The sequence below is a fragment of the Carcharhinus amblyrhynchos genome, chromosome 5 (assembly GCF_965287045.1).
Source record: "Carcharhinus amblyrhynchos chromosome 5, sCarAmb.v2.hapA, whole genome shotgun sequence".
Lineage (NCBI taxonomy): Eukaryota > Metazoa > Chordata > Chondrichthyes > Carcharhiniformes > Carcharhinidae > Carcharhinus > Carcharhinus amblyrhynchos.
Window position 1 is genome coordinate 31,805,847 of NC_137328.1, and position 27,454 is coordinate 31,833,300.

The 27,454-nt window shown below is 42.9% G+C and overlaps 1 protein-coding gene across 1 annotated transcript in view; it reads left to right on the plus strand.

The window, feature by feature from the left end:
• The first annotated feature begins 411 nt into the window (after window positions 1-411).
• Window positions 412-27,454, plus strand: part of LOC145342939 (beta-1,4-galactosyltransferase 1-like) — a 71,246-nt gene continuing 44,203 nt past the window's right edge. Inside the window, exons 1-2 of the mRNA XM_080188575.1 lie at window positions 412-742; window positions 17,578-17,813. Of these exons, the coding sequence (XP_080044701.1) occupies window positions 454-742; window positions 17,578-17,813 (525 nt within the window). The 5' untranslated portion in view covers window positions 412-453. The remainder of the gene's footprint in view (window positions 743-17,577; window positions 17,814-27,454) is intronic.

Below are 27,454 nucleotides of genomic sequence, written 5' to 3' on the forward strand. Positions count from 1 at the left end.
GATTGGCTCCTCTCCGTGCGGGCGGTGCTGATTGGCTCCTCTCCGTGCGGGCGGTGCTGACTGGCACCTCTCCCTGTGGGCGGTGCTGATTGGCTCCTCTCCGTGCGGGCGGTGCTGATTGGCTCCTCTCCGTGCGTGCGGTGCTGACTGGCTCCTCTCCCTGTGGGCGGGGCTGATTGGCTCCTCTCCGTGCGGGCGGTGCTGACTGGCTCCTCTCCCTGTGGGCGGTGCTGATTGGCTCCTCTCCGTGCGGGCGGTGCTGACTGGCTCCTCTCCCTGTGGGCGGGGCTGATTGGCACCTCTCCGTGTGGGCGGTGCTGATTGGTTCCTCTCCCTGCGGGCGGTGCTGGTTTCATTTTCCTGTTGGGTCAGCGGTTGGTGGAGGGAGCGGTGCTTTGGGTGGGTAGCTGGTCACAGAGTGACATCCGCTCAGTGAGGAGGGCAGTGCCGGTCATGGGCAAGAACCTGACGGTGGGCCCGTCACTGCCGGGTCGCGGGCTACATGTGACCTGCCTGGCGGTGATGTTGCTGTGCGGGCTGCACCTCACCGTCACCCTGCTCTACTACTTGGATGTGCACGTCCTTACCGGGCAGATGATCCGCCGGGTCGGCAGCTTGCTGGCGAAAGAGGGGCTTTCCATCGCCGTGAACAGCACAGGCCCGAACAGCACAGCAGCGCCCAGGAGCAGCTGGTCCCCTCCACCGCTGCTTCAGCCGTGTCCGGAGACATCGCCGCACCTCGGTAAGTGACCCGGGGCGGTGGGGGGAGGATCCGGGCCCCATTACCTGCCCCTCACAGCCCAGGCCATCTCTCCCTGTGCCTGAGGGATGTTTAACACCACCATTGAACTTAAACCCCAGAAGCAGGGCAGTGGCACAGTGGTTAGCACTGCTGCCTCACAGCGCCAGAGATCCGGATTCGTGGCGGCCAGAGACACAGTAAGAAGTTTTACAACACCAGGTTAAAGTCCAACAGGTTTATTTGGTAGCAAACGCCACTAGCTTTCGGAGCTCTGCTCCTTCATCAGGACGGAGCGGGTCAGTGCAGACTGGATGGGCCAAACGACTACTTTCTTCCTGTAAGGATTCTTTGAATTCTTACAGCTGCCTAGTCATACAAGTGCATATTATTCAAGGGGGCAGGTTGTTAATCCCTTCAAACCTGCACCACCACTCCATAAGATCAGACGAACAGGCACCAGAGTGTGGCAACTAGAGATTTTCACAGTAACTTCATTGCAATGTGATTGTAAGCCTACTTGCAACTAATAAATGAACTTTCAAGATCATCACTGCTCTGCTGTGGTCTCAAACCTCCCTGCTCATCAAGGATCTGTTTGATTTCAATGTCTCCTCTGCTGGTTGAGGAAGAGTGTTCCATTCCACAGATTAAAGACCTCTGAACCATGAAGTCCCTACAGTGCCTTGGAGGCCGTTGAGTTTGCATCAATTTCAAAAGAGCTCATTGAGGCCTGCTCCATCCCTTCAGCCTCGTGTATTGACCATTTAACCTGCACACCTTTGATTTGATGTATAATTGTATGGTAGTCATGATGTAGAGATGCCAGCATTGGACTGGGGTGAACACAGTTCGAAGTCTCACAACACCAGGTTAGAATCCAAAATTTGACAGTTTATTTGATAGCAGGTTCAAAGCACCAAGCAGGTTCCTCCTGCTCCTACCTTTGATTTGATTTATTGTCACGTGTATTAAGTGAAAAGTAGTTTCTTGCACGCTATACAGACAAAACATACCGTTCATAGAAAAAAACCTCTTCACCTCAGTCTTAAAAGGATCTCCTATTCTTAAGTTGTGTTGCTTAGTTCTAGTCTAGCCCCAACCAAGATCCTGTAGTTTTGTAGTTATCCCCTTACAATAAATGTCAATGTTAGTTGTCTTCTGCATCACTTGCTATTGCTGTATGCTGATATTTTGTGATTCATGTGTCACAGCATGCAGGTTCCTCTTCCTCAGAACTGCTATCTTCCTGCCAAACTCATTCACATTTTCCCTCCACCTGCCAAATTTTTGTCCACTCAACTTATTTATATAGCTATAGCTCCTTTAGCTCCTCTGGATAACTTCCCCATCATTGCAAACTTGGCTACTGTACAGTTGATCACTTCAAGTCATAAACATAGACTGTAAATATTTGAGGCCCCAGCACTCACCCCTGTGAGACTTCACGTTACTCATTTAAGTGTGTTTCTGTCCTATTTATATTTGTTTAGCTTTGTACCTTAGTTTTAAACATAAATGTGGTGCATTTATGTCTCATCTGTTTAAAAAAATCTTTTTCCTGATCTCTGTCTGAAATCCCTTTCGTCATCCAGGTTGATCCTCAATCATTACCCCACCCACTTCCTCACAGTTGTAAACTTGTTCACAAAGCACTATAAAATTCTTGAACTAACAAATGCACCAATTTTCAGATCCATGTTTGTATTTCCTGCATACCATGCAGTTTGAAATCTCACAACACCAGGTTAGAATCCAAGGATTAAAACAGACTGTGCGACAGGCACAACAACCATCTTCATCGCGAGAGATTGAGTACAGGAGCAGGAATGCATTGTTGCAATTATACAGGGCCTAGGTGAGGCCACACCTCAGTTTTGGTCTCCTTTTCTGAGGAACAATGTTCTTGCTCTTGAGGGACAAGCCTGATTCCAGGGATGATGAGATTGAAGAAGTTGGAATCAGTGTGTCCTGTGCAACATGGGTTAGATAAAAATGTCCGTGCCATGAGTGCCTTGGAGTCTGAAGGCAGAACGAATTTAAAATTTTTGATTTGATTTATCATTCACGTGTATTAACGTAGTGAAAAGTATTGTTTCTTCCACGCTCTACAGACTAAACATACTGTTCATAGAAAAGAAATGAGAGATTGCAGAATGTAGTGTTACAGTTATAACTAGGGTGTAGAGAAAGATCAACTTAATGCAAGGTAAGTCCATTCAAAAGTCTGACTGCAGCAGGGAAGAAGGTGTTCTTGAGTTGGTTGGTACGCGACCTCAGACTTTTGTATCTTTTTCCCGAAGCAAGAAGGTGGGAGAGAGGATGTTTGGGGTGCATAGGGTCCTTGATTTGCTGCTTTGCTGAGGCAGTAGAAAATGTAGAAAAAGTCAATGGATGGGAGGCTGGTTTGTGTGATGGACTGGGCTACAGTTCACGACCTTTTGTAGTTCCTTGTGATCTTGAGCGGAGCAGGAGCCATACCAGGCTGTGATACAATCGGAAAGAATGCTTTCTATGGTGCATCTGTGGTGTAAAAGTTGGTGAGAATCATAGCGACGTGCCAAATTTCTTTAGTCTTTTGAGAAAGCAGAGGCATTAGTGGACTTTCTTAACTATAGTGTCAGCATGGGGGGAGCAGGACAGGTTGGTCATCTGGACACCTAAAAACCTGAAGCTCTATTTCATCCCCATTGATGTAGACAGAGGCATGTCCTCCTTTACGTCTCCTGAAGTCGATGACAATCTCCTTCGTTTTGTTGACATTGAAGGAGAAATTATTGTTGCTGCACCAATTCACCAGATTCTCCATCTCATCATTGTTTGAGATCTGATCCACTACAGTCATAGGTGTATAAAGAGTATAGTATGGGGTGAGAACACAGCCTACTGGGGCACCAGTGTTGAGGATGATCATGGAGGTGTTGTTGCCTATCCTTACTGATTGTGATCTGTGAATTGGGAAGTTCAGAATCCAGTCATAAAGGGAGGTGCTGAGACCCAGATCACGGAATTTGGAGATGAGTTTTATGGGAATAATGGTGTTGAAAGCTGAGCTGTAGTCAATAAATAGGAGTGGCATAGGTGTCCTTGCTATCTAGGTGTTCCAGGATTGAGTGCCGGGCCAGGGAAATGGCATCAACTGTGAACCTATTGCAGCAAATTGATAGTTTCTGGGTCCTCATCTGCCATAGTCTTTCTGTCGTCAATTTTTGGCATGTTATTTGTGTCTTCCACTGTGAAGATTGACATAAAAAACCTGTTCAATGCCTCAGCCATTTTCTCATTTCCAGTTATTACATCCCTCTTCTCATCCTCTAAAGGATCAATGTTTACTTTAGCCACTCTTTAGTTTTACATATTTATAGGTAAGGTGTAGTGGATCCAGGTAGCCTGGCAGCTGGAATTGATTCGTGCAGTGACTAACCTTTTGAAGCACTTCATAATGATGGATGTCAGAGCCACTGGCCGATAGTCAGTAAGGCACGTTGCTTGGTTTTTCTTAGGTACTGGGATGATGGTCATCTTGAAGCAGATAGGAACCTCAGATTGTTTTAAAGAGAGCTTGAAGATGTTTGTGAATACCTCTGCCAGCTGATTTGCACAGCATCTGAGTGCTCATCCGGGTACCCCATCTGGGTCAGTTGCTTTCCGTGGGTTGACCTTCAGGAAAGCTGCTCTGATATTTGCAATGGTGACCCCAAATATAGGTTCATCTAGGGTGGAGGACATACACTCGCTGATGTCTTGCTCAAATGCAGGGAGGGGTGCATTAGAGTCTGCGATTTTGCATGCCTTCATCTTCTAGCCTGTTATGCTTTAGCCTGACTTGAATGCCTCAGACCTGGACTTCAGCAAGCAGTGGATATTCCTGTTCATCCATGGTTTCTGGTTGGGGAACACAGATTTGCTCTTTTGGTACACTCTTCTACACACTTACTAATGAAGTCAGTTACTGTTACTGTAGTGGCATATTCATTCAGGTTGGTCGCAGAGTTTTTAAAAACTGACAAGTCCACTGACTCGAAGCAGCCCAGTAGAGATCATCCGATTCCTCAGACCAACATTGTACGACTCTCTTTGATGGATTCTCCTGCTTCAGTTTTTGCTTGTAAGTTGGGAGCAGGAACACAACCTTGTGGTCTGATTTGCCAAAGTGTGGGCAGGCGATAGAGCACTAGGCACATTGATATTTGTGTAGCAGTCGTCTAGGATGTTAGGACCATTGATAGAACAGGAGATGTGTTGGTGGTAACTTGGTAGTATGTTCTTCAGCTTAGCTTGATTGAAGTCTCTGGCCACGATAAACAAGGCCTTGGGATATTTTGTCTCAAGGCTCGTAGTGGTGTATATTTCGTCCAGCGCAATCTTCATGTCTGCGTGGGACGGGATGTAAACTGCCATCAGGATAGTGGAGGTGAACTCCTGTGGACAATAGTAGGGCAGCATTTTAGCGTAGGTATTCTAGGTCTGGGGAGCAGAAAGTTGCCAGTGTTGCTATGTCTAGTTACCATGAGTTGTTGATTAGGAAGCAGACCCCACCCCCCCTAAGCCTTGCCTGAGGTAGCTGTATGATCCATTCGATGGATTGAGAAACCCTTTGGTTATAGGGCACTGATCGGTGAAGCAGGAGTGAGTTGCATCTCCGTGAAACAGAGTACACAGCCCCTCAGTTCTCTTTGGAAAGTGAATCTGGCTTTAAGTTTGTCTAGCTTGTTTTCCAGAGATTGCACATTTGCAAGGAATAAGCTGGGGAAGGGGTCCTTGGGACCGCATTGTTTCACTCTCACCTGCAGGCCTGCGTGTTTTCCACGCTTCCTGGAGTGTCTGCGTCTTTTCGAGCCTGGGAGATGGTGAGAGTGGTTTGCGGTGTTAAGAGTATGTGTCCAGTGAAGTTTTTAGCAGAGTTCCCTTGCTTGTGGTTCCTGTGTCAGTAGATGGGTCTGCGCAATCGGGTGCTCTGGCTCACTGTCAGGCTGCATTTTGGCTTTGCCAGTTGGTGGATATCCAGACCACGCTCCGACGTGGATGGGTTGAAGGCTGGTAAGTGGTTGATGTCCCTGGGGTCACTGTCACGATCTACTGGCTCACTGCCAGTATGAGCTGTTCCTTCAGCGGCCTGAGGATCTTTAGACCTGCAAGTGAATTTAAAAGAGCAGTGTTGTGAAGCTGAAGGTTTAATTTTAGGAGTGTGGGGCAACTGTAGAAGGGAGAAGGGAATGCTTGGAGGTTAAAGGAGGTTACAGCTCTCTGGCTCAGATGGGTTGGGGGTGGGGGTCGGTGGCGGGGGTTGGGGGGGGATGGGGGAAGGTGGTGGAGAGGGCTCCAGCCTCAGGGATTCAGGTCTGGTGGTTGAGAACCAGCAGAGTGGAGATCTTAGCTCTGGCGACGTTTTCCTGGGCTCTCGGAATCCTCTGTACGCCCAGGCTTCTGGGGCATTTTCCTGGTCTCTGGAGGAATCTCTGGCTCTGGGACTGCAGTGCCGGCTGCTGCGCGCACATGGGCAGCTGCTCCGGGTCAGTTAGGTTGGGTGTCTCCAGGGTCCTAAGGATTGCCGATTTCTTACAGAATTGGCGAGCCTTCAGAGAGTTTAAAGAAGTTTTAGAAGCATAGAAGGAGCGAAAAAGATAGAATTAGAAGGTATGCTGGGCACAGCTTGCAAGAAGTCACCTCGCTGTGGCGCCATCTTAGAGTTTGAAGGCAGAACAAATTTAAAATTTAGCACAAGCATCTCTATGAATGTAGCACAACTTTAAAATTTAGCACAGTCACCTTGATAAAATTTAGCATAGTTTGGCTGGAAGTCTCCTCTTAACTAGAAGAAGGTGGCAAAAGAGCATGGCATCGGTCTGTGTAGGTAACCTGTTTAATCATATTAACACTTATACGGACGGCATGGGGATGAATTGGGTGCATTTAATTGTGGACGTTTTGATTTACGTTGGCCGTAGTGGACCTGCAGATTGAGGGATTTGTAAGTAGGTGTTTCTATCAGAGGTTCTTGTATCTTGCATTGGTCTGCATTGTAGGTTGAATTCTGTATGATACTAATGTTTTTCTCTTTTAATTCACAGGTTTTAAGTTGGTCCCCCTTGTTGTCCAACGAGGGGCATACACACAATGGGTCGTACTTGGGCTGCTCTTGGATGTTCGAGAGTAGCCTAGTGCTTCAAGCCGTTAGTGTGTGCTTAAACTGGACCAGATGCTGGGCAACACGACAGCTCAGTGACTATCACTGTTCGCTGTGCAGACACATGGATTTGGGCCAGTGTCTGTGGGAGTTTGCACATTCTCCCCGTGCTTGCGTGGGTTTTCTCCGGGTGCTCCGGTTTCCTCCCACACCCAAAGATGTGCTATTTAGGCTGATTGGAGGTAATAAATTGTCCATAAATTAGTTTCCCTTAATGTGGAATGCCATAAATGATAGATAAGGGTCATGGGTGGAGGGGGGGTACTGGTAATGTTAAAATGGCGGCGCGGGCTCGTTGCGCCGAAGGGCCTGTTTCCCGGGCTGTTTTTGTTCTTTGTTCTTTGAATTTGTCATCTGGAGCACCTTAGATTTCGTGATTCAGCATTTCCATTAACAAATTGCCCAACAGACTCATCCTCTGAATCATTTGTCTCATAGGGCTCCATCATTACATTCTCACCTGGCTTTCATACCTGTGTCTGTTTGTTGGACAATGGGGATCTGCACTGTGGGGGTCTGTGTTTGGTTCTGGGTTCAGGGGGTCCTGTATCCTCATCTCACATTTAATCAATCTATGTGTCTGGTCCCTTACCCAGGTGGGGGATGCAGCATTGGATGTCCCTATCAAAATAACCCTTTGTCGTTTAGTCAGGGCCTCACTGTTGGGTCTGGGGCTAGTAAGCTTTATGTTTATAGGGAAATCATAATGCTGCAAGGGCCGATACCTGTGAGTTGTGTCAGTCTTCTAGGTGCGCAAGTCTACTCTGATGAACGAGTCGATCAATATCCTTAGGGGTACTTCAGTTGTGGAAGAGGCTTTGGATGTAATGTGATGGGGTAAGGGTCTGGTTTGAACCTGGAAGTGGATGAGAAAGTGTCCGAGGAAATGCATTTACTGAGTGAGGCCATTCTGGTCGCCTAGTGTCATTCTCCCCTGTCTCTAATGTGAGATGGTGGAAGTGATTATTCTGAGTCCCATGAGCTTTTATTTGATTTATGTGAACCAACCAGTTTTTCCCAGTTGGCGATCAGGAGCTTATACACTGAGGGGCTTATTTTGTCCGTGATGGCGTACAGGCCTGCAGATCTTGGGGACAAGAAAGAACTGGGATCATAGAGGGAAATCATTACTCGCTGGCCAACTGTATATTCTATGGGATATGTGCTTTTATCAAAATACGCCTTGGCCTTTACAGTGGTTGCTAACTGAGCTGCTTTAATGTTTTCAGTTATTTGCTGGACAGCTTTCTTGTGGCTGAGGGCTGTGATAGGCTCAGTTAAATCAAATCCCATTAAATAGTCTGCTCCCCTCTTGGTCAGCCAGTCATTAATGAGGGCAAGGGGAAGCACTGTATCCCATGTCATGTTGTTTTGCTGCACAGTTTTCCTAATGATCTCTTTTAGCATTCGGTTCATGTGCTCTACGATTCCACTGGATTGTGGTACAACATAAGAACATAAGAAATAGGAGCAGGAGTAGGCCATCCAGCCCTTCGAGCCTGCCCCGCCATTCAATAAGATCATGGCTGATCTGTCGTGTCTCAGTTCCACATTCCCACCCTCTCCCCATAACCCTTAATCCCCTCGCTTATCAAAAACCCATCAACCCGCGTCTTAAAAATATTTAGCGAGGCAGCCTCCACCACCTCAACGGGCAGAGAATTCCAGAGATTCACCACCCTTTGAGTGAAGAAGTTCCTCCTCAACTCCGTTCTAAACCGCTCCCCCTTTATCTTGAGGCTGTGCCCCCTAGTCCTACTGTCCTTTCTGAGCGGGAAGAGCCTCTCCACCTCTATACTATCCATCCCATTCATCATCTTATACATCTCAATGAGATCTCCCCTCATTCTTCTAAACTCTAACGAGTACAAGCCTAGTTTATTCAGCCTCTCGTAGCTCGACCCCCTCAATTCCGGTATCAGCCTAGTAAACCTTCTCTGCACTCCCTCCAAGGCCAAAATTCCTTGCGTAAGTGCGGCAACCAAAACTGCACACAGTACTCCAGCTGCGGCCTCACCAATGCCCTATACAGCTGCAGCAAGACCTCCCTACTTTTATATTCAATCCCCCTCGCTATGAAGGCCAGCATCCCATTAGCCTTCCTGACCACCTGCTGCACCTGCAGGCTGGGTTTTTGTGACTCATGCACAAGGACCCCGAGGTCCCTCTGCACCGTCGCCTGCTGCAGTTTTTCGCCCCGTAAGTAATAGTCCTTCCTACCATTATTCCTACCAAAGTGAACCACCTTGCACTTGCCAACATTAAATTCCAATTGCCATTTCCTGGCCCATTCGCCCAGCCTATCTAGATCCTTCTGCAGACTCTCCACACCCTCCGCGCAATTTGCCGTTCCACCAATCTTGGTGTCATCAGCAAATTTCGACACCATACACTCGGTTCCCTCCTCCAGATCATCTATATAAATGGTAAATAGCTGAGGCCCCAGCACCGACCCCTGGGGCACTCCATTAGTCACCAACCGCCAATCCGAATAGCACCCATTGACACCCACTCTCTGCCTCCTATTTGACAGCCAATCCCCTATCCACGCCAACACCCTACCCCCAACTCCATGCCCCCAACCTTCTGTAACAACCTTTTGTGTGGCACCTTATCAAACGCCTTCTGAAAATTGAGAAACACCATATCCACTGGTTCCCCTCTATCCACCGCACTAGACACATCCTCATAGAATTCTAATAAATTCGTCAGACATGACTTCCCCTTAACGAATCCATGCTGCGTCTGCTCTATCAAACAACTCTTCTCAAGATGCCTCGCTATTTTCTCCTTGATTACAGATTCAAGCATTTTTCCTACAACAGATGTTAAACTAACCGGCCTATAATTCCCTGCCTTTTGCCTGCTACCCTTTTTAAACAGCGGCGTAACATTAGCCGTTTTCCAATCTTCCGGCACTTCCCTGGAATCCAGCGAGGTTTGGAAAATAATCACCAAGGCATCCACTATCACCGCCGCCATTTCCTTCAGAACCCTTGGATGCATTCCATCCGGTCCTGGGGACTTGTCCACCATCAGTCCCTCTAGTCTGTCGAGCACTGCCTCTCTAGTAACAATGATCTCATTCAGGCCCTCCACTTCTACCATCTTTCCATCATTAACACCCGGCAAACTATTCGCGTCCTCCTCCATGAAGACTTCTTGTCGATGTCCACCAAAGTTGCCAATTATGTTCTGCGCCTGCTGAAGTATTTTAACCGTCATACGGAGGATAAGGAATTGCGAATAGACTTCTTGTTAGTACAATAATATTTATTTACACACAATTATTAATCACTCACCCAATCAACAAGTTAGCTTACAGAGTAATGAGGCGGGTAGAATTAGGGACCTTGTGATGAAGGATCCTCTTGGGGAGAGTGATCATTGTATGGTGGAGTTTCTGGTGCAGATGGAGGAGGAGAAAGTGGGTTCCCAGACACGCGTCCTTTGTTTGAACAGAGGGGAGTACGGAAGGATGAGAGAAGAATTGGCGAATGTTCACTGGGGGAGCGCGTTGGAAGGCAGGTCTGCTGAGGAGCAGTGGAGGATCTTTAAGGAGATCTTTCTTGGTGCTCAGCAGAAATTTATTCCGATGGTTAAAAAGGACCGTAGGAGGAGAGGTAATAAGCCGTGGATAACGAAGGAGGTGAAGGAAAGTGTTAAATTAAAAGCGGAGGCGTTTAGAGTAGCTAAGAGTAGTGGGCGAGAAGAGGATTGGGAGAGGTTTAAAAGTCAACAAAGATTGACAAAGAAGTTGATAAAGAAGGGTAGGATAAACTATGAAGCTGGGCTAGCGCTTAATATAAAAAAGGATAGCAAGAGTTTTTATAAATATATAAAAAGGAAGAGGCTGGCTAGGGTGAACGTTGGACCCTTAGAGGATGAGAGGGGGTACTTAGTGGTAGGGGATGGGGAAATGGCTGAGGCCTTGAATAACTTTTTTGTTTCAGTCTTCACGGAGGAGGACGTGAATAATTTGCCGGGTGTTAGCGATGGAAAGATGGTAGGACTGGAGGGTCACAATGACATTATTGTTACTAGCGAGGCGGTGCTCGACAGACTGGAGTGACTGATTGTGGACAAGTCCCCAGGACCGGATGGAATGCATCCGAGGGTTCTGAAAGAAATGGCGGAGGTGATAGTGGATGCCTTGGTGGTTATTTTCCAAACGTCGCTGGATTCCGGGGAAGTGCCGGAAGATTGGAAAACGGCTAATGTTACGCCGTTGTTTAAGAAGGGTGGCAGGCAAAAGGCGGGGAATTATAGGCCGGTTAGTTTAACGTCTGTTGTAGGTAAAATGTTAGAATCCGTCATCAAGGATCCGTCATCACAACACAGGACATGCATTCTAAAAGGTGAAGCAACATGCTTTGAGCGCATCTAAATGAACCTGCAAATAGAATAAGATTTGCAGTGTTGCCATATTCAGTCATGAGTGGAGGTGAACAATTAAATAACTAATAGGGGGAGAAGGCTTCATAAACATCCCCATTTTCAACAACAACTGAACTCCATATGAAGGTTCAAAAGACAAGGCTGCAATGTTTGCAACAATTTCAGCTGAGTGGATGATCCAGCTTAGCCTGTTCCCAAAGTTCCTACCAGTACATGCCAGTCTTCAGCCAGTTTGGTTCAAACAGTTTGATTTTAAGAAATAGTTGCAATTTGGTTCAAACAGTTTGATATTAAGAAATAGTTGCACACACTCGATGTGACAAAGGCTTAGAGCCCAACAAATTCCCAGTACAGTTTAAAGACTTGTGCTTTAGAGCTAGTTGCACCTCTAGCTAGTTTCAGCAAAGCTGCAACCCCTGATATCTGTGTGTCATATTGGCCAGATTTTCTTGTCCACTAAAAGCAGAACAAATCTAATCTGGCCATTTACTGCCCCATCAATCTATTCTCATGAACAGAGTGATGGAAGGTGTCATTAACAGCACTATCAAGAAGCACTTGGTTACCTTCAGCCTTTAACTTACTAACCAACATACAACCTGGGTTTCGGCAGGAGTTTACATTAAAACTTGGATAAGATGCTAGTCTGGCCTTAGCCAAGCGTGAGGAATTTCAGTCATGAAGAAAGATTGGAGAATTTAGGACTATTTTCATTGAAGAAAAAAAGCTGAGAGGAGATTTGAGATACTCAGAGTTGAGGGGTCGGGACAGAGTAGATAGGGAGAAGCTATTTTCACTCTTGAAAGGATTGAGAACAAGAGGGCACAGATTTAAAACTATTTGCAAAAGTGATACTAGGAAGAAAACTCCACATAGTGAATGCTTAATGTTTGGAATGCGCTGCCTGAGAATGGTGGAGGCAAGTTCAATTGAAGCATCCAGAGGGAATTAGTTACTGAAAAGGAAGAATGTGCAGGATTATAGGGAGAACGGCAAGTGACTCTCTCATTTAGAGAGTTGGAACAGACGCTCCTGGTGCTGCAACCTTTCTGTTATTTCAGTGATGATTTATTGCTGATTTTTGCAGGAAGAGGCCAAGTTTATTGCTGAAAATTGTGCAAGTCAATGTTGGAAGAGGATTGATCAGTCTGAACTGATGTTGTAGTGAGTCATCTGTCAGCACATATTGTTCTAATTCCTGCATGAATAATTACCACTTTAGATAAAATGGTGGAAGGTTGACAGCAACTGACCAAATCATCACTTTCAGGCAAGGAGAAAATATGAAGCATTGGAGCAGGAGCAAGCTATTCATTCACTTGAGCTCTTCCACCGTTCTGCTGGAACATGGGATAAACTGTAACTCCGTTTGCTCGCCATTTCCCATAGATATCCTTGATTCATAAAATTGATTGACCCTAGTCTTGAAAATTTCACTTGGTCCAACAATCCCAACTTCTGTCGATCCTGGATAGGAGCGAAAGTAATAGGGTAATTGTTATGGGGGACTTTAACTTTACTAATATTGATTGGAATAGCTATAGCTCTAGCTCATTAGAGGGATCAGTTTTTGCACAAAGCGTGCAGGAAGGTTTTTTGACTCAGTATGTAGATAGGCCAACTAGAGGTGAGGCTATCTTGGATTTGGTGCTGGGAAATGAGCCAGACCAGGTGTTAGACTTGGAAGTTGGTGTGCATTTTGGTGATAGTGACCACAATTCGGTTACGTTCACCTTAGTGATGGAAAGGGATAGGCATGAACCTCGGGTCAGTAGTTTTAGCTGGGGGAAGGGTAATTATGAGGTTATTAGGAGAGAATTAGGAAGCATAGGTTGGACTAGGAGACTACAGGGTCTGGGAACGTCCGAAATGTGGAGTTTTTTCAAGGAGCAGCTGCTACGAGCCCTTGATATGTATGTCCCTGTCAGGCAAGGAGGAAATGGTCGAGCTAGGGAACCGTGGTGCACTAAAAAAGTTGATTCGCTGGTTAAAAGGAAAAAGGAGGCTTATGTCAGGATGAGACTTGAGGGCTCAGGTAGTGCACTGGAAAGCTTTAGATTGGCTAGGAGGGAGTTAAAGAGTGAGTTAAGAAGGGCTAAAAGAGGACATGAGAAGACTTTGGCTGATAGGATTAAGGAGAATCCTAAGGCGTTCTATAGATATGTTAAGAGCAGAAGATTGGTTAGGGCAAGATTAGGGCCAGTTAGAGACAGCAGTGGGAAGTTATGTGTGGAACCGGAAGAGATTGGAGAGGCATTGAACCAATATTTCTCTTCGCTATTCACGCAGGGAGACATAAATGTAGCTGTGGAGAACACTGGGTTACAGGGTTGTAAACTGGATAGTATTGCAGTTGATAAGGAGGATGTGCTAGATAGTCTTGAGGGTTTGAAAGTAGATAAGTCCCCTGGGCCGGATGGGATTTACCCTAGGATTCTCTGGGAGGCAAGAGAGGCGATTGCAGAGCCTCTGGCTCTGATCTTCAGGTCGTCGTTGGTCACAGGTATAGTGCCAGAAGATTGGAGGATAGCGAATGTTGTCCCATTGTTTAAGAAGGGGAACAGAGACTTCCCTGGGAATTATAGAACGGTGAGTCTTACTTCTGTTGTGGGCAAGGTTTTAGAAAAAATTATTAGGGATAGGATTTATAGTTATTTAGAGAGTAATGAATTGATTGGAGATAGTCAGCATGGTTTTGTGGAGGGTAGGTCATGCCTTACTAACCTTATTGAGTTTTTTGAGAAAGTGACCAAAGAGGTGGATGGGGGTAAGGCAGTTGACGTGGTATATATGGACTTTAGTAAGGCGTTTGATAAGGTTCACCATGGAAGGCTTCTGCAGAAAATGCAGATGTATGGGATTGAGGGTGATTTAGTTAATTGGATCAGGAATTGGCTAGCAGATAGGAGACAGAGGGTGGTGGTTGATGGTAAGTATTCGTCATGGAGTTCGGTTACAAGTGGTGTGCCTCAGGGATCTGTTTTGGGGCCACTGCTGTTTGTAATTTTTATAAATGATCTGGATGAGGGTACAGTTGGGTGGATTAGTAAATTTGCTGATGACACTAAAGTCGGAGGTGTGGTAGATAGTGAGGAGGGGTGTCATAGTTTACAGAGACATGGACAAGTTGCAGAGCTGGGCCGAGAGGTGGCGGATGGAGTTTAATGCGGAAAAGTGTGAGGTAATTCACTTTGGCAGGAATAACAGATGTGTCGAGTATAGGGCTAACGGTAGGACTCTGAATAGTGTGGATGAACAGAGGGATCTAGGTGTATGTGTACATAGATCCCTGAAAGTTGGGAATCAAGTAGATAAGGTTGTCAGGAAGACATACGGTGTCTTGGCGTTTATTGGTAGGGGGATTGAATTTAAGAGCCGCAGCGTCATGTTGCAACTGTACAAAACTCTGGTGCGGCCGCACTTGGAGTATTGTGTGCAGTTCTGGTCCCCACATTATAGGAAGGATGTGGAGGCATTGGAGAGGGTGCAGAGGAGGTTTACCAGGATGTTGCCTGGTATGGAGGGGAGGTCCTATGAGGAGAGACTGAGGGATTTGAGGTTGTTTTCGTTAGAAAGAAGGCGGCTAAGAGGGGACCTTATTGAAACATATAAGATGATTAGAGGTTTAGATAGGGTGGACAGTGATAGCCTTTTTCCTCGGATGGAGAAATCTAGCACGAGGGGGCATAGCTTTAAATTAAGGGGTGGTAGTTATAGGACGGATGTCAGAGGTAGGTTCTTTACCCAGAGGGTGGTGAGGGATTGGAATGCCCTGCCTGCTGCAGTTGTAAATGAGCCTAGTTTGGGGGCGTTTAAGAGATCTGTGGATAGGTTTATGGATGGAAAGGGATTGGTTTAGGTTAGAGGGTCATTGCTTTTTAATTGGTCGGCGCAACATTGTGGGCCGAAGGGCCTGTTCTGCGCTGTAATGTTCTATGTTCTTGGAGGGCAAGTGCCAGAGAGCTCCAGATTTTCATTACCATTATAAACATAAAGGTGCATTATAAATGTAAATGTTAGGGGTAAGTTTTTCACTCAGAGGGTGGTGAGTGAATGGAATCGGCTGCCGTCAGTGGTGGTGGAGGTGAACTCGCTGGGGTCTTTTAAAAGACTTCTGGATGAGTATATGGGGTTTTATGGGATTGGGGGTTATAGATAGGTCTATAGATTGGTAGGTGTTGATGTGATCGGCGCAACTCGTGGGCCGAAGGGCCTGTTTGTGCTGTAGTGTTCTATGTTCTGTGTGCCTCCTGATTTCATTCCTGAATGACTGCCCCTGAATTTTAAGGTTTCATATTCCTTATTCTGAATTTTCTCACCCAGAGGAAATATCATTCCAATCATTTCATCATTTTAAAAGACATTTGAAATTGATCTTCTAAACTCAAGGGAACATGGGCTGAAAATATATAAGTTGTTTTCATGGCCCTTCTATAATTTTGATGGAACTGCCTCTCATCCAAGGTCAGTATATTCTTCCTGATGTGCAATGGGACAAACAAATACTCTATACAATGAAACATAATTTACTCTTCTATTCAAGTCCACTTGATATTTTTGAACGTAATTTGTACCTGTCAACAGCTTTTAGTAGTGTGTGTACATGGGATGGCACAGTCGCTAGTACTGTGCCAGGGACCAGATTCAGTTCTGGCTTTGGGTGACTGTCTGAGTGAGTTTCCTCCCAAAGTCCAAAGATGTGCGGGTTTAGTGGAACAGCCATGCTAAATTTACACTTAGTTTTCAAAGATATGTAGGTTAGGTGGATTAGCCATAGTAAATGCATGGGGTTATAGCGATAGATATTCTTCCTGAGAGTCAGTGCTAATTTGATGGGCTGAATGGCAGCCTTCTGCACTGTCAGGATTCTGTTGTTCTGTTCTATGGTTCTAGGAACGCCTAAATTCCTTTATCCCTCTACAGCTCCTAGTTTCTTATCATTAAGGCAATGTTCTAATTTGTCTTTGTCAGAACCAAGGAGGTTGACATCACACTCCTCCACATTGAGCTTGCCACGGATTTGCCCCCTCAGTTGGTCTGTTTATACCCTGTTGTAGCTTCCTGTTTCAACCCATGCAGTTTATTTTGTGGTGGGTTAAGGTGGGGAAGGACGGTAGAAATTATTAATTTAAACAAAATAAGAAAATCATCTGTGGCACTAAAATAATCAAGTTAGAGAAAGCTCTTCAGAAAATGGAACATATCTAGAAATCCAAGCAACTGTGGTACTTTTTTTGCAAAACAATATTTCTCATAAGGGCAGAAAATGCTGGAAGACTCTTAAGCCAGGCAGCATCTTTGGAGAGGGAAGTAGTGAACGTTTCAGTTCAATGATCTTTCATCAGAGCTGGAAAATGGTAGGACATATTGATAAGCGAGTACAGAGAGCAGGAAAGAACCAAAGGGAAGGATTGTGAAAACAAAAGGCTTAATGGTGCAAGGAACAGAGGAGGTGACTGGGGACAAATAAAGAAACAAAAGATTTGCCAAGATGAAGTATAAATGGGAAAAGCAAAATTATCACTGCTGTTTTCCATTGCACCTAGGAATGTGTTGGGTATGGGGGAAAAAAAACTTGCAATTATAGCTACATCATTCAACCTCAACACCCCAAATTGCATTATGGCGAAGAAGTGTCTTTGAAACATTACTATTAGTGATGAGGGAAATTCTGCAGCCAGTTTGTGTATAGCAGACTCCCGCAGCCATGTAATATTGACTATTTGGTTTTAGTGCTATTGAAAAAGTAGTAAATACTGCTTGACTCTTCTTTGAAATAGCGTCATGGAATTTTGTGCATTCCAGCAGGAGGACCTTCTGTTTAACATGCCATCTGATAGGTGGGAAGGCTGATTTGAAAGATTGCATTTGCCTATGCAGAGTCTTTCTGGACTGTATTATGTGTTGTCGGAGGCTCGCTGCCTCTCGGTACTAGCAGAAGTGATACCAGCTGATACCAGGAGTAGTTGACTGATCTATTGATCCAGAATTGATAAAGGATTAAAAGTTGAAGGATGTGACTTTAAAATCCTGAATGGAAGTTCCAGATTTAATTTCTACTTGTGCTGCGTTAGTTGCTCTCCACCTAGGTGATGGCAGAGATTGCCAAAATGAGCAGAAAATCTCTTGAGATTCCAGCTCCTAATTATTATTTAGTGATCCTTTATTAAATTACCAATATGTCAGTTAATTAATGAAGGGCTCAGCTACAGAATGTTTTTGAATTGATTCTAGATTATCTTTTTCTCTATAGTGGGACCACTCAACATAGAATTTTCTCAGCCTGTTAGTCTGGAGGATGCAAAAAAGATGAATCCGCTAGTGCGGGAAGGAGGTCGATTTACTCCAACGGAATGTACAGCTCTTCAGAAAGTTGCCATTATCATTCCTTTTCGTGATCGTTTACAGCATTTGAACTATTGGTTATATTACTTGCATCCAATTCTTCAGAGGCAGCAACTCGATTATGGAGTGTATGTCATTAACCAGGTAAGAATTGCTCCTATAATGTCGTTTGAATCATAGAATGATTGCAACAATGAAGAAGGCCTTTCCTGCGTGAGTGCTGGCTCTCTGCAAGGATATTAACTCAGCTTCGCTCTCCCTGCCTTTTCCACATAGAATTTTTGAAGCCTTCAATTGAATCTGCCTACACCATACACTTGGGTAGTGCATTTCAAAACCAAACAATTTATTGTCTAAATAAGATTTCCTCCTGTCACCGTTGGTTCTTTTGATGTGTCTTATATCGGTGTCCTCTGGTTCTTGATTCTTACTCCAATGTGAGTAGTTTCTACCTATCTACTCTGTTCAGACCTCTCTGAACTTACTATATTCAGCCTCGTTCTTTCTTGTAATTTCAACTTGCCTTAGCTCACTATCTCTTTCATCATCCAGAGAGTATAGATTTGTTTGCATACCTATCCCCTCATTGGAATGGTGACTGAACTATCTCCATCTCAAAGGCAGGGCATTGTTCAGTTACAGTTTTGCCTGTCTCTGATTCTAACTTATTTGCACGCCAATTAAGTTTCATCCATCCCCCTCTTAAATTATTTGTACTCTGGATTGGTCCTTTCCTCTCCATAGTTAGCTTAAATCTTACGATGCTGTGCTTACTGTTCCTTAAATCGTCCCGTACTGGCACTTGTAGTTGACCTACCTCATTCAACTGATGCGCTAAACTACAGAAAAGGTTTATCCCATTAACTTTTTAACACAACTGAAAACCCATGCCACATTTATATAATGTTCCATCCTCTCGGCAGAAATGTGGTCTTGTTCTTAAATCCTCAAGTTCATCTTGGTTTTAACAGACTTTCTTCTCCCTGCCCCACTAGGGTTAATCTTCTAGTGTACTTTTAAACAAGTCCCTTCACTTAACCCGTTGATCACAATCACATGAACTTCCAGGATCAAAATACCCTTTGGTGATTCCATAGTCTATAATTTTTCACAAATATCAATTCTTTGGAACAGGGAATCCATCCTTCCCAGCTGCAGCAAACAGGCTTTTCCTCTGCCTGGCATGACAGTACTTGTCTCCAGTCTCTTTTTTCAGTTTTCCCTGCCTGACTGAAACTCTTGTGCTTCCAAAAACACTTGACCTTGTATCTGAGTTATTGTGTCAGGGTGTTAGACTTTGCACCCTTCCTTTCAATAAGTTTTTTCCTATGTCAACCAGGTTACAAGTGCTCATCTCTGAGCACAATTAGTATGAAGCTGCAGCGGCTTGTTTCCAAGCAGATCTCATAGGAAGCGCCATCCTCACCTCTCCAAACTTCTCCATTTTACCTTGAACTAAATAAGCCAATTTAAAACATAGCCATCATAAAGTCCAGCGTCATGCCAAAACATGCTATCCATGAAACTCTCAAATTTGCTGGTGTGTTGCAGTGATGCAAACTGTTGCTCGAGTTCTGAAGCCCAGAGCTTCTGTAGCCGACAGTGCATCTGCACTGCGAAGCACCCTGAACTTGCTGTTTAAAGGCTCACTGCTCACCAGCTATTCACAAATCAGCTCCTTCTGGTGATGCCGCTTTATTACGGAGATTCGCTGAAATGCTTTTTTTAGATTTTATTTAAAATCCTTAGATTATAATCTATTGAAAACTTTACCTCTTGGATCTAATTGATTTGAGCACTGATTTTAATTGTTATTCGATTGGCTTAAACTTTTAATTTCTGTACTAATTAATTGAAAAAGTCTTACTTTATGGCTGATTAAATTAAGTTTGCTTGTATACTCCTCCTACTACTTTTCCTGTGACATCATTTCATCATTTTTTTCCTCTCTTCCACCATTTTGGTTCAAACTTGCAGCTCACAGCCCAAATCGCTCACTGTTTCTCAGCTCTGCTTCCAGCTACTTTTATTTTTTCCTTCTCGCTTCTTGCTTAAAATATAAATACACTTACGAAGTTAGCATTGCCTCTAGTCCTGATAGAGCACTAATTTCGACCATCTGATTTTTCACATGCCTGAGATAGCTGGTGAGTGTGTTGCCACTTATACTTGAAAGCTTATTAATTTTAGGGTGGTTGGGTGAGAATTGCTGCAGCTCTGGTGGTGTAAATTGTTTTTGACAGGTGAGGACGTTTGGCATAATAATCAGTTTCTACCAAAAGAGAAAATGCTGGAAAATCTCAGCAAGTCTGGCAGTGTCTGTAAGGAGAGAAAAGAGCTGACATTTTGAATCCAAATGACCCTTTGTCAAAGCCCTGAAAAGTTTCCAACGTTTTAGTTTCAGATTCCAGCATCCAGAGTCATTTGTTTTAATATAATAACCAGCTTCTTCTTGTTGTTTGGGCATGGGCGTGATCATAATTGGTATGATGCAAATGTAGTCAAAACAAATTTCCGTCTTTTTCTTGTGTGGGTAAAAAAATCTCAAAGCTCTGGGTTATTTAATTTATTGGTTGTGCACTAGTGATCCAGACGTTTGGCTAATGATCCAGAGAATGAAAGTTCAAGTTCCACTAGTTATGTATTTTATTAAATATAAGTTATTCTTAGTTTTTAAAGAACCTGGAGCAAAGCTGGAATCTATAGAAGTCCCCATATAGCTTTCTGGTATTTAGAGTAGGCAATGATCTAGTGGTATTATCACTAGACTACTAATCCAAAAACTCAGCTAATGTTCTGGGGACCGAGGTTCGAATCCTGCCATGACAGATGGTGGAATTTGAATTTAATTAAAAAATCTGGAATTAAGAATCTACTGATGACCATGAAAACATTGATTGTCAGAAAAACCCACCTGGTTCCTAATGTAGGAGGACATGTGACTCTAGAGCCGTAGCAATGAGATTGATTTTCAACTGTCCCCTCGAGCAACTAGGGATGGGCTACAAATGCTGGCAAGCCAGCAACGCCCATATGCCATGAACAAATTTTTTAAAAATCCACTGGTTCACTATTTAAAGAATTTAAAGAAGTTAAGCACCCAGTATGAAAGCTAATTCCTTATAGAAAAAACGTGATTCCATGTACTTTCTTAGCTAGTTTCTCCTTAGTGGTGATTTTATGCACTTTGCATTACATGTAGTCATTGAAATAATACGAATGTAAAACATTGCATAGTTATAGACCTACTTATCTGCTCAGGCTGTCTCATATGGTTGTCGTAAGTCACACACTTGTTCGGTAAAAATGTGTAATGGAAGTTGGGTTAACTTAATATTTTCCTGAGGCATTGAGTTCATTACAATCGTGTGGACTTCTAACACTGTCTCTGTTTTGACATTGAAAGAAGTATGCTGTAGAAATTTCTTCAGTTTTAGGTTTTCAACTTCTGTTCAATCTGAATTGCTTTGTAACAGTGTCAGATTGACATTACTGCAAGCTGAAAAGGTACATTGCTTGAGCAGTATAATAGAGGCAATGAATGAAGTGGAATATCTATTGAACTAGTTCTTTAATTAAATTCCATAATTTTAATGGGAAATGTTAGGATCCAAAAAGGGTAAAATATGTATAAAACCCATATGAATTTATTGCTAAGTGTTGAGAATACTGGGAGTTTGCTAGATTTTATAATCTGATGTGAACTAGTGCGTTATTTATTTTTTTCTATATTAAAGTATCTTCAAGCTGTTTCAGTTTCAATATACAAATTGGAAGTTACCAAGTGTTGTCCCTGTGGTGAGACTATCTGATCAACAACAGCTTTGTGACATGAGAGTTTAGGTGATTTGGCACTGCTGTTCAAGGCCTTGATCTTTGGCTCTGTTATGGGTGAAGTGCCTGTTTGTTGACTATCACGCTGAATAAAGTCACACCTCATTTATTTTTATTTCATTACTGTAATTTTTCCAGTCATGGACCCATGTGACATGTTATGGTTCTTGCTTTTTCTAACACCCTTTTTCCATGTTAAAATCAATTGAGCATTCATAGGCTAATCACATCAGCTGAAACCTGTGTTTTTATCTTTGCCCAATGCTCATGCATCCGAGATCTAAAAATTACTTCCATTCACAGTAAACTAATTATTCAGTGCATATATGAAACCGAATATGATTTGTCTTGATAATTGAAAGCAGAGAGGATAGTCTTTCTTCATACAGATTAAGCTGCTCTCTAAAATTATTTTACAAAGAAAATAATTAAAAGCAGCAGAAACATGACAAAAGTATACAAAGGAATAATTGTGTAAGATTTGGATGCAGTTCAAAAGGGCTTATCTCATTTTATTTAATCCTCAGTTTTTATGGAACAGTGCAGTATCTGTGCCAGCCTTAAATATTAAAATTGTTACAGATAGGATGATTAAGTAGGATTCTAGAGAAGAAACATTTTTTGCCTCTCTTGTCACCATGACATGGCTGCCTCTAGCTACAGGCATACAGTTTCCATTGCGATTCCATACAAAGGGCAATTTGTATTATTGTTGGAGGTCCTCAACCATCTCCCTACTCTCAGAATTCGCACATCTGAAAATCAGAGAAAGGAGCTGCATGTGATTTTCCAGGTATTAGTTTAATGAATGGAGAATTGTGTGTTACTTGAAATGAAAACTTCCATTTATGCTTTTGGCAGGAAATAAGTGAAGTTTGAAAATTACTTGTTTTCTGAACAGAATGGCATATAGGACCATTGGTATTTGTTTAAGGCGTGTGTTTTTCACTTTGTAATTTGTGGAGATAGCTCCTGAAACTGAGATGAAGAAATCTTTTCAACAGCCAAGTACATAACTCACTAATTACTAAATCCTGAAGGATGTTTAGTCTAAATAAACTCAAACTGAAAGTCAGCTGATCCTAAACTACTTATGTTGCTTCTGTTCTGAGGCTTCAAGGAAATGTAGGAGTTTTTAATGCCCCAATGATCCTCATTCACTTGGCAAAGAATGTTTCTGTATGCCTTAACATATTTCCTCTTGGCGTCAATTCTTCATAAACTTTGGGTGGTGAAGGTGCCCTCTTGGATGTTGAAACCTCTAGCTACATCTTCAACCAACTCATCTGGATCCTTAAAATCTTAATCAGTAACTTATAATAGTTTGGCAATGTTCCTCCAGGTCTTCACCTGACAAGAAAGATTGGTTAATATGTTAAAGATTCCACGTCAAAGTCTTGCATTATCGAGTGAAATAGATGAGCAACCAAGGCTCCCAATTCAGGACGCTATAGTTGCTGGAAAGAATAAGAGAGACACTTTGGTGATTTGATGACACTAAGCTTGACTCCTTCAAAAGCTTATAGGTTGTGTCTGGGAGGTGTGATGGAGAGAAATCAGGGTTATTATGTGCTGTTGGAGGTATTGGATAGAGAGGACAGTCTCCTGAATTAGTACAGTCCGAGGTGCTCTCACATGTTCTCAGAACCATGAGATTTCAGATTTACAACACCGCCATCTTTTGTCAGTCTTGTTAATGTTTTAAATTTGACTTGGAGCATGTTTTTTCCTGTTGATGATAGATGAGGTTTTCTGCGATAAGGCATATGTTTTGCTTGGGTGTTTGATAAACATGTTAGCTAGCATGAGTTTAGAATGAAAGACAAAGCAGAATTTCTCAAGAAAGCTTTTAACTATAGATGTAGGAGATCTATTTGAGATTTAAGGAGGTCTGCATTCTCACAAATTAAGAAATTGTTTCACCAAGGATTGAAAGAAACTTTTTTTAAAAAAAGTAAAATATTGTCATTGTCCTATGGATGATCCTGGCTATGATGATGATTTGAATCTGCTGTTTCATGGTATGCACAAGAGGGCATAGAATCTGAATATTTGGAGCCACATATTTTGAAGGACAGCATCAGAACTAGAGCTCTTATTGAGTTTTAATATGGAAATTACTGTTGGTGATACCGGGTTAAGGCATTTGCACAGTAGAGGTGAATGTTTGTATGTTGTCAGGCAAATATTTAGTGGATCTTAACAAATGTTGAGTGTATACTAGTGGACAATACCTGGTGTGTCAATGTGAAATTTTCTGTTTTGGCAGTGACAAAACTTAATTTGTTTTGAGTTAACACATTTGCTAAAATAGTAGAGAAAGGAATATCATATGACACTAAACTGATGTCATTTATAGTAAATTCTAGAAAGCAAAGCACCTCACTGATACAGCAAAGGAACCTTGGAGAGGTACAATGATTAGTACTGCTGCCTCACAGCTCCAAAGACCCGGGTTCAGTTCTGGCCTCGGGTCACTGTCTGTGTGGAGTTTGCATGTTCTCTCTGGAATTTGCACATTCTTCCCGTGGGTATCCTCCCACACTCCAAGGATGTGCAGGTTAGGTTAATTAGCTATGCTAAATTGCTGCTTAGTTTCAGGGGGATGGCAGGATAATTGCCGTGGGGATTATGAGGATAGGACATGGTGAGGATTGTTGTTAGTGCAGGTTTGATGAGCTGAATGGTCGCCTCTACACTAAGGGATTCTATGAAGAGATGTGAGAACCATTTGGAGGGATTTGAAAATATAACTTTATTAGAAAAAAAACACAGATGCTATTCAGTAGTTTTAACATGGAGTTAAAGGTGCAAGAAGAAAGGAATATAGGAAAATACAAAGGCTTAAAGTCCCCTCAGGCTGACTTAAAAAAACTGAATGCCTCCCTGTTGGTCATCCATTTCTTCACCTGTCCAATCTTTCTCTAGATATTTCATGCTATTTGCCCTCACCGTGTCCGTGGGAAAGTTTATATCATAACTTCATTAGTTTCTGCAAACAGCCACTAAATTGAAACTGCTTGTTTGAATCTTCCTTTTAAGTTTGAGCCTAGGGCCTCTGGTTCATTGGAACTGTACATGTATTTTTTGATTCAGTTTATTAATTTAAGGATCATAAATATTTGAATATTATCCTCCCGCTTTCTCCAAAGTGTATAATCCCATTCTTTACCTTAAGCTCGATAGCAATTCTTTGCAGTACTGTGCCCATTCATTAGTTTATCCTTGCCAGATTTGAATTTGATCAACAGCAAATTCTGGAACTTGTCTTCCTTTCATTCAAAACGGTTTAACTTGGAGTTGGTGGGGAACTTTGGTGACTTCTTGATGACGTCCGTGAATATCATTTCTGCACCCATAAAAAATGAACTATATGTTGCAGGATATGTCAGTCGATTCAGTACAATGTTAAGTTGTTTCAAGGATATTGCACTTTCAGTTGATTTTCTCTTGATGAAACTTCCTGCAGCAGGTAACCCAGTAATACTTGTGATGTACTTCAGATTCTCTTCTTTATCACCTGTGCTTGAGTAAAATCTTTGCAGACCTATTTGTTTTTGGAAATGTTTCCTGCTTTGATATAAAATTGAAGTGTCTGATAGCCAGTAAGATGCATATTTCTAATGATCTGTGTTCACAATGCTGTGTTGGGTGGGTGGTGGGAGAACCAAACTTCTGAAAATGTCTTTTGTTTATTTTAATATTCACTGCACTCATCTTTCTCTTCTCTTCCTTCCCCCACCTGTGCCCCACTTGCTTTTTTTCTAGATCTGTGCTTGTTTCTTCTGTCTTCTGCAGAGCATTTTGAGATTGTGAAGGTTGCAGTGGAATCTCATTACACCTTGCACTAGCTAGCTGAATGGAGAAGGAAGAAATAGTCCTCTGCTCTGCTGGGCCGGTAAAGTGGAATGTACTTTGTGTCCTTTGAGGGACTGATAATTCTGGACACTGTACTGACGCAGGCAAATTTTCAAACCAAATAATTGAGAGTGGAATTTTATATATGTAACCAAGGGGGAAGTTAATTGATTATTTCCAGCAGCCCACTAAAGATTATTTTTGCCTGTTATCTTTTGAACATGGTATACTTGAAACATACTAAAATTAACAGGTGCACCTGCACTCATCACGATCAATGATGATCAATTGATGCCTTTACAACAGGTGAGGCTAACCAGGCTGTTGTTCATGGCAGTGGACTCTTCCTGCAGAATCAACCACCAAACATATTTTCTACTGCTTGAAAGAACCCAAGTAAATGCTTCATTCTTTGTATAATGATGAAAGAATTGTTCCATATTTCACCACTTTGTTTTTAATGAATGTTAAGAGAATCAGTATCATGTACAGAAAGGTGTAAGTTTACAAGGACAAAAAAAACAGCAGTTTTAGATTTTGGCAACAAAATCCCATTCTGTACAATCGAGTAACATGGCTTATAGGTCTTGGTAATTGCAGATGACTGCAGTGTAAGTGGCGCATCTGGGTGCTAACAGTGACGTGGAGTTCTCGCTGGAGCAGACACACAATTCTAGATGAAGCCATGTGCCTGGGCCTACCTAAGCAAGCAGAGGGTTATTTTTCTGATATTTTGAGCTGAGTAAAGTTCATCCTAATCCAGAACTTGCTGAGAACAGCTGTGAAATCAACAGTCGAGCTGGGTGACAGCTCACCCAGATGCATTATCGTTCAAGATGATGGTTAATTGCCTGTTACCGTAATTATGGAGACAACTTGTAAGGAATACACTTCATAGCATATGCTGGAGGTTTACTACAGGCAACAGAGCATATGCAAGAGATTGAACAATTCTATTGAGAAAGATAACAATGGAACCTGGAGGAGATTGGTCGATTGTCGCAACACTTAGTGTAGAGGTGAAGCAGAAAGGTGGAATATAGGTTTTTAATGCATGCTGCAGAGGGTGAGGAGGAAAGAATAAATATCACTTGTGCAGTACCTCAATGTGTATGTCTTTTTTTAAAAAAGATTAAAATAGAATCTGCAAAGGGTGGAACTGAAACCAGTCTGCAGCTGGGACACAATTGGCAATTAAAGATACTCAAATATAATAATTTAAGATGGATGTTTTAACCAAGAGAGTCAGCAGGGCAGCAGTACTAGAACCATTATCATGAGTTTAGAATTTAAATAAATGTGGTCTAAGCTGAATTCCTTTTGAATTGAACTGAAGAGTTGCTTAAAATTAGATACATCAGTTGTGTAGCAGATACTCCCAGTAATTGGTGGAAAGTTAAGATTTATAAGATAGGATGAAATTTGTTAAGAATTTGGAAAGAGAATAGGAACAAGTACACCTATGTGGCATTTTATTCAAGATATCCCAGGGCACTTTACAGCTAATGAAGTACTTTTTGAAATATACTCAACATTGTATGTAAATAACACAGCAAAGTCACACAAACAGAAACTTGATGACTCAAGCTAATCTTCTTTGTACTCTAACCTCACTTTGTTAGCTTGGATGTTCCCTTTTTAATCCTTGTTGCATCCCAGCACACTGAGAAATCTCACAACACCAGGTTAAAGTTCAACAGGTTTATTTGGTAGTAAATGCCACTAGCTTTCGGAGCACTGCTCCTACGTCAGGTGAGTGGAGAGTTCTGACCACAAACAAGGCATATAAAGGTGCACATAGTTTACAGAATACTGATTAGAATGCGAGTCTTTACACCTAATCAAGTCTTAAAGGTGCAGACAATGTGAGTGGAGATAGCATTAAACATAGGTTAAAGAGATGTGTATTGTCCCCAGACAGGACAGTAAGTGAGGTGTTGCAAGCCCAGGCAAGTCATGGGGGTTACAGATAGTGTGAGGTGAACCCAAGCTCCCGGTTGAGGCCATTCTCGTGTGCGGAACTTGGCTATCAGTATCTGCTCAGCGACTCTGCACTGTCGTGTGTCGTAAAGGCCGCCTTGGAGAGCGTTTAC